Raw genomic sequence first — 7,192 nt, 5'->3', positions numbered from 1 at the left:
GCAGGAATGTTTATGTATGTTTTTAAAATGACCTAAATGTATATATGACAGCTTTAAAGAATTTCGCCTTTTTTAGGTGCCATAATAGTGTCATGGTTATGTTGTTTTGTTTCTTATTTAAGATGAGTCTTAATCATCTTTTTTTTTAATATATTTTATTGATTTTTCTTACAGAGAGGAAGGGAGAGATATAGAGAAACGCCGATGAGAGAGAAACATCTGCCAGCTGCCTCTTGCACACCCCCTACTGAGGATGTGCCCGCAACTCAGGTACATGCCCTTGACCGGAATCAAACCTGGGACCTTTCAGTCCGCAGGCCGACGCTCTACCACTGACCCAGACCGGTTTCGGCTTAATCAATCATCTTTTGAAGGTCGACTTATCTTTGGTGTGTCCATATAAATGTCCAAACCTGTAGAGAATCTTCATTATAAGTTTACTAGAGGCACAGAGCATGAGATTCTTGCCTTCGGGGCAGGGGGTCCCTCAGCCCAGCCGACGCCCTCTTGCAGTCCAGGACCCTTCTCTCCTGACCACCTGCCTGCTGTGAGCCTGACTTCTGGCTGAGCTGCCTCCCTCTGTGAGAGTGCACTGACCACTAGAGGGGGCAACTCTGGCGCTGAGCACCTGCCCCCTGGTGGTCAGTGCACGTAATAGGGACTGGTTGTGCCTCTATTCAGTCGATGTGCATTTTGGGATTTTATTATGTAGAATTATGTAAAATTTGAGTCAAAACGACAATTGCCGGGCAGCAAGATCTCAAGTACTCTGGAGAATAACAGTTTTGCAATTTATTTTATGCATTTGGACTTAAGTAGGAAAGTAAGGAAGATTACATAAATATGGGAGAAAGCAGCCATGCCAGGGGCTTCATTTGATGACTGAGCAGAGCAGATTTCATTGGTCATTCATTGAATGCCTGTTCCGTGTCAAACACTGACCGAGGGTGGGGATACACCCATAATAAACAGACAATGGCCCTTGCTTATAAGGGAGCTAGCTAGCATTCTGGTGGAGAGGGGGTGTGCACACAGGCTTTTTAAATGAGCAAATGACATAGTGTGTCACGAGCTGATAAATCTTGTGGAGAAAAATAACCATTTTGAATAGGATGGTTGGGGAAATCCTCCACTGAGGTGGCGTTTCGGTGGAGACCCAGAAGAAATGAGGGAATCAGCCTTGTAGGTCCCTGCGGTGGGAAGGGGTTTCAGGGAAAGAGCAGTCAACACACAGGCTTCGAGGCGGGTGCGTCCCTGGCGAGGTCCGGCGAGAGCGAGGAGCCACGGAGGCAGGTGCCCGGGAACAAGGGGAAGCGCATTGGAGGGATGGGGTGACACTGCCACCGCCCTGTGGGCCCCCCTGAGGGCTTTTGCCTTTTCTCTAATGAAATGGAAGCTCCTGCCAAAACCGGTTTGGCTCAATGGATAGAGCGTCAGCCTGCGCACTGAAAGGTCCCAGGTTCGATTCCGGTCAAGGGCATGTACCTTGGTTGAGGGCATCAATGATTCTCTCTCATTGATGTTTCTAACTCTCTATCCCTCTCTCTTCCTCTCTGTAAAAAATCAATAAAATATTTTTTTTTAAAAATTTTAAAAAGAAAGAAATGGAAGCTCCTGCAGACTCTCAGCAAAATACTGGCACTGCCTTGGCTGTTCCATCACCTCAGTCACCTGTCATTGGTCACAAAAACCAGCTCCATATGGGGGGACAGTGGGTTGGGAATACCGGAGGCCGGCCCAACAGGGCCCTATTTGAGGCCCCCTCACTTGGGCAGAGCAGGGTCTGAACTACCGGGCACTTGGGGGTCAAGGAGTGGGTTACTGGGCGGGCGGTGCGGTTGTGGGCCCCTGAGGTGGTGTGATGAATGCATCGCGGTGCTATGGTAACAGCCAGTGACTGCACGTAATGTGCTCTGAGCTTTGTCGGCCTCGGTTTTCTGTAGACAAGCTGTGATCGATTTAAAGCCATACCAGCGACAGCTGTGCGTTGCGTGTCTCCAGGGAAGGTTTGCATTTCACGGAGTCACTGCCCCTGTTTCTCTGTCCCCAGCCTCCCTGTGGTCCGCCTCCCGGAGGCTCCAGTCGCAGAGCACCTCGCGTCCAGAGGGGTAAGGTTGACGTGGGTTTGGTGACTCTTCCTTTCACGAACATCTTTCTGACGCAAAACTTCAGGCATTTGGGTTTTTAGGAATATTTCTGTTTTCTGACCGTTTTGATGGTATTTTTCTCAGACCCTTGACATAAATAAATGTAGACAGAATGTCAAGAGTGCAAAGAATAAGGTGTCCTGACCTCCCAGCGCTCTGGCTCCCAAGGGGGCGTTGTCGCTCCCGATGGGAGGTTTCTAACCGGGGAGGTTGTACCCGGGCCTGTGGGAGCAGAACCGCTCAGGGGAGCCTGTGGCGTTTGAAACGGCAGATTCCGTGTTCAGTGTCACCCTGAGGGAGGAAGCTGCACTGTCAGCTACAGAAGGTAGATTTGGCCAGTCCCCGCGGCTGGTGGGTGTACACAGACAAGAGCAGGACCGGGGGCGGGCACGTGTGGGAAGCCCCTGGCTGCACCCGGGACTCTGCAGCCAGGACCGATGGAAGCCGTCATTGGAGCTGTGCCTCCTGGTCCCCAAAGTGGATTGTGAGTATGTAGCTCAGTGGAGTTCGATGAGATTAAGTAAATTCTGCATTTAAAGAGGGTGGACAAAAAATAAAATAAATTAAATTAAATTAAACTTAAAAAAATAAAGAGAGGGACAGTGCCTGGTGTACAGTGGAGCATTCACACATCGCTGCCGCTGCCGCACCAGACTCCGCAGTGGGAGGGTCAGCAAGGCCGTCTTGGAGGCTCCGGACTTGGCACAGAACAGGATCTGAACCCACGGGCCCTTGGTGCTGTGGTTTGAGGCTGAGCCAGGGCTTCATTTGACTGAGCAGAACAGGTTTCATTCATCACTCCACGAGTACGTGTCCAACACTGGTCCAGGGTGGGGATACACCCATAACGGACATACAGCAGCATACACCCTGCTTATAAGGCGCCGGCTAGCAGTCCAGTGGAGTGGGAGGGGGAGTGCACACGTGACCGGGTGACGTGCTAGACCCTGTCCCTCCCGGCAGTTGCACACAGCCATGTCTTATGATTTTGTACTGCCTTTTCACACGAGTGACTGTGCATAAAATGTTTTTTACAGGTACGTTCCTAAGACAACCCTGAGTTCACCCCCTTGGCCTGAAGTCGTCCTGCCAGACCCCGTGGAGGAGACCAGACACCACGCAGGTAAGGAAGGGGCGGAGGCAGGCAGCACCCCCCCACGGGCGGCCACCCGGCCACGGAGCCAGGGTGTCGGCTCTCCGTGCTCCAGACCCGCTCAGGGAGCCTCTGCTTCAGTGGCCGCTGGTTAGAGGGCTCGAGGGCCGCTCACTCAGCAGAGACCCCTGCGCACCGGCCGTGTTCGAAGCGGTGGCATTCGGGAGGGAAGGCCTCCGTCCATCTGTCTTCCCGCTGTTGGGAGAAACGTGGGTTTGGGCAGGTTTCTCATCACACGGAAGAGAAGCTGCGTGACAGCCAGTGGCCGCCGGCCCCGGCCTGGCTGTGGGAGAAGCCGCCAGGGTGTCAGGGGCATGTCAGCCTGGAGCGCCTGTGACCGCAGCCACCCGGCCAGGGGGAGTGTGAGGTCCTCAGTTTCCCCAGAAAGCGGGAGGTCCACCTCAATGCATGGAACCATCTAGTTGGGTTTTTTGTGTGTGTTTTTATTGATTTCAGAGAGGAAGGAAGAGGGAAAGAGAGAAATGTCAGCGATGAGAGAGAACCATCGATCGGCTGCCTTCTGCACGCCCCCCACTGGGGAGCAAGCCCGCAACCAGGGCATGTGCCCTTGACGAGACTCAAACCCGGGACCCTTCAGTCCACAGACTGATGCTCGATCCACAGAGCCAAACCAACCAGGGCTGGGATCATCTACCCTGTTCCCCCGAAAATAAGACAGTGTATTATATTAATTTTTGTTCCCAAAGATGCGCTAGGTCTTATTTTCAGGGGATGTCTTATTTTTCCATGAAGAAGAATGCGGTACACATTTATTGTTAAATGAAAATAAAGGAAATTTATTACCTGTATACAGTACGGTAGTACAGTAGTTGTCAACACAAACCAGACAAACTGTGAATCCTACAGTATCAAGAATTTACTCATTTATTCAATGACAATCATGTCATCATCTTCTGGAACATCATCATAACAATCCAGTTCCTGAATTTCCTGGTGAATTTCTTGTGACTCCATTTCTTTCAGAATCAGTGGACCAAATCTCTCATGTTTAGCCTGGGGGGGGGGGGGGGGCTTATTTTCAGGTGGATGCCTTATATTTCACTCAGAAGAAAATCTGTAAGTAGGTCTTATTTTCAGAGGATGTCTTATTTTCGGGGAAACACGGTAGTTCAAACACTGTTTTGAAGACATAGAGAAAAATAAGGCACAGTCTGGGTCCCGGCCCTGGGCCTCGTTCAGCCTCTGGCGGGACTGTCTCCGGGCAGGAGCTGTGCGGGTTCTGCTCCTGCACCCGCCGAGGCGAGGCCCGCGGGTCGGGTCTCCGCAGACGCTGCTCAGACATAAACGGTCAGAGGACAGAGGGTGGTGACCTGAGCAGTGGCAGTGACCACAGAAGCGGGAAGCAGGCAGCCGTGCAGGAGGCGTGCAGGGCAGCGTTCCGGGTTTCCTCTCAGGGTCTGCACCCTTCCTGGCCCCGGCTCTTTACTGAGAACAACTGGGAGCCAAACAGGATGTGAGACCCAAGGCAGCACACTGTGCGCTCAGGCCAGAGAACGGCGGAGGCAGGGCACCTGGGCAGCGTGGGGAGCTTCCTCTGTCAGGGCCGTGTGCCCTGCATGCCACTCGGCCAGTGCTGCTGGGATAGAGGGGACCCCGTGCCCGGGCGCCTGTGCCTTCAGCGGGGGGCGCGAGGCTCGGCCACCAGCCGTCACCGCCCTGCGACCGCCCCACCGGCGCCCCCTCCCTCCCCTCCCTCCACACCGCTGCAGGAGAGCGGAGGGGCCCCTGTGGAGGGGCCGCTGCTGCCTTCCCACCGGTGACGCCGCGGCCGCCTCCCCGCAGAGGTCGTGCGGAAGGTGAACGAGCGGATCGCCAGGGGCCAGTATGGCCGGCTGTTCGCCGTGGTGCACTTCGCCAGCCACCAGTGGAAGGTGACCGCCGAGGACCTGATCCTCATCGAAAACGAGCTGGACCTCGCGTGTGGAGAGAGGATTCGGCTGGAGAAGGTAAGGTTCCGGTTTCCCTACCCAAGAAGGTGGTGGCGGCGGCACAGCGATCCGCCGGCGGCAGATAGACCCGAGCGGAGCCTTCACGCCTTCGCAGTCCTGCGACCGCCTCAGAGACACGTGGTCTGACGTGTGTGGGTTTCCCTGTGTGTTAGACTTCGCTAGGGTTTTGTTGTTTCCGTTAAAACACCATCATTGTCACAGGAGGTTGACACAACTCGGTAAGTGATCGCCACATCAGATAAACCAGTTTTATCCGACCTGTGTCCGAGTCCCCTGCTGTTCACAGTTTGTTTAAAGCGACAGTGCGATAGCAGATCCCGCGCTCAGCTCATACCTTTCCCGCGTCCCGGTGCTTCCGGGCCCTCCCTGTTCTCGCCACGTTTGCTCCTCACGGCAATGAACGCCCTGTTTCACGTCGCAGGTCCTGCTGGTCGGCGCTGACGATTTCACGTTGCTGGGCAAGCCGCTCTTGGGGTAACGTGCTCTCCGGTGGGGCCCTGCCGGGGCCGGGCGGTGAGACGGGGGCGGGGGGGCGTCCATCACTAGAACCATCGCCAAACGCCAGAGGCTTGTACTTCATCATGGCGGGTGCGAAGAGCCCCTGGGGGCAGGACACCCAGGCCAGGGCACTGGGCTGTTACTGTCTCGTTCCCACACAGCCTGTAAGACCTGTGGACAGCCTGCACCGTCTTTGTTATGCTTCTTTGTAGCTTCCAAAATGTCTGCAGGGGTGGGTCACATATCGCTTTTATGATCAGCAAAAAAGGAAAGTAAACCTCATGTTTGAAAACCGTATGTAAAGCATCGGCAGCGTGGCCAGCTCATCGGGAAGGTCTGTCATTTATTTCCAGGAGGGATCTTGTTCGCGTAGAAGCCACCGTCATTGAAAAGACAGAGTCATGGCCCAAGATCAACATGAAGTTTAAGAAAAGGAAAAACTACAGGAAGAAGAGAAGTAAGTGACAGAAAGCGGAGCTGGCGCCCTGCGGCCCCGCCTGCTCTGGGCGTCACCCCTGTGGGTCTGACAAGGAGGGGAGCTGAGACACAGGCGGGGACCCCCCCTGCGTGTCACAGGCTCCCCCAGCCCCCGGGGACTCTGCAGGCTGAGCTGTCCTGTCTCAGACATGCGTGTCGTGTACAGCCCTCATGGGAAGGGGCGGGGGGTGTCGGACGGCGGGTCTCTGGTGGCTGGTGAACAAGGTCAGGCTGTGACTGAGTTCTCTCTCTCCCAGTTATTGTGAGCGCGCAGACCATCCTCCGGATAAACTCCATTGAGATTGCTCCGTGTCTGTGCTGATCGTGGAGCCGACATTTACAGAAACATAAAAATAAACCCGTTTTCCAGAAGTCTGTTTCTGTGTCCGATGCCAAAGTTCGATGCCTGTTACGGTCTGGCTTGCGCGCCAGGTCTGAGCACAGCGTTCCTGAGTCAGAGGCCGGGAATTGGGGAGACCCGGGGGACCCTTCGGGAGGCGCCACTGGGACCCCAGAGCTTGACACCAAGAGACACAACCTCGAACCCACTTCTGCAGAGACGGACAGAAACATGAGCAGATTCCGTCTCAGAATCACGGGAGGAGGGAGGGTGGAGGAGGGAGGATGGACTGCCGTGTGGGGCGGGGCTTGAGGGCCAGTGCTGAGGAGCGGTAGAGACAGCAAGGCCAGATGAGGCTTGAACTTGGTCCTGAAAGCAGCCGCCTGGGGTTGGGCGGACAGGCAGGCAGCCAACAGGAAAGAGGGATGGGTCTTGAACCCTGAACCGGAGTGGCCCAGGAAATGGAGCGGAGGACTGTGGGGAGGAGGGGCTCTCAGACGCCCAGGCCCTGTGCTTCCTCCCAGACAATAGTTGGGGCTTTCAATGGCACAAACCAGAGGAAATCCTTTCTTGGCCAGATCCCTCTGTGAGGGGGGATCAGGACATG

At 54.9% G+C, this 7,192-nt stretch overlaps 1 protein-coding gene across 1 annotated transcript; it reads left to right on the top strand.

Annotated features, from left to right (window-relative positions):
* The first annotated feature begins 2,584 nt into the window (after nucleotides 1–2,584).
* Nucleotides 2,585–6,567, top strand: MRPL21 (mitochondrial ribosomal protein L21). The gene is made up of 6 exons (XM_045577840.1): nucleotides 2,585–2,631; nucleotides 3,185–3,270; nucleotides 5,104–5,267; nucleotides 5,692–5,744; nucleotides 6,122–6,225; nucleotides 6,503–6,567. The coding sequence occupies exons 1-6, from the start codon at nucleotides 2,585–2,587 to the stop codon at nucleotides 6,565–6,567; spliced, it is 519 nt and encodes a 172-aa protein (XP_045433796.1).
* Nucleotides 6,568–7,192: the final 625 nt, after the last annotated feature.

The sequence above is a fragment of the Pipistrellus kuhlii genome, unplaced genomic scaffold (genome assembly GCF_014108245.1).
Source record: "Pipistrellus kuhlii isolate mPipKuh1 unplaced genomic scaffold, mPipKuh1.p scaffold_m20_p_9, whole genome shotgun sequence".
NCBI classification, from domain to species: domain Eukaryota; kingdom Metazoa; phylum Chordata; class Mammalia; order Chiroptera; family Vespertilionidae; genus Pipistrellus; species Pipistrellus kuhlii.
This window is presented reverse-complemented; position numbering and strand designations above follow the sequence as displayed.

What these genes read in the sequence shown, in the direction of transcription:
- MRPL21 (XM_045577840.1), top strand. Translation starts at nt 2,585, where the DNA reads ATGGAAGCCGTCATTGGAGCTGTGCCTCCTGGTCCCCAAAGTGGATT. An exon ending in GGAGACCAGACACCACGCAG is followed by an intron (nt 3,271 to 5,103) that starts GTAAGGAAGGGG and finishes GCCTCCCCGCAG; the next exon opens with AGGTCGTGCGGAAGGTGAAC. An exon ending in AGAGGATTCGGCTGGAGAAG is followed by an intron (nt 5,268 to 5,691) that starts GTAAGGTTCCGG and finishes TTCACGTCGCAG; the next exon opens with GTCCTGCTGGTCGGCGCTGA.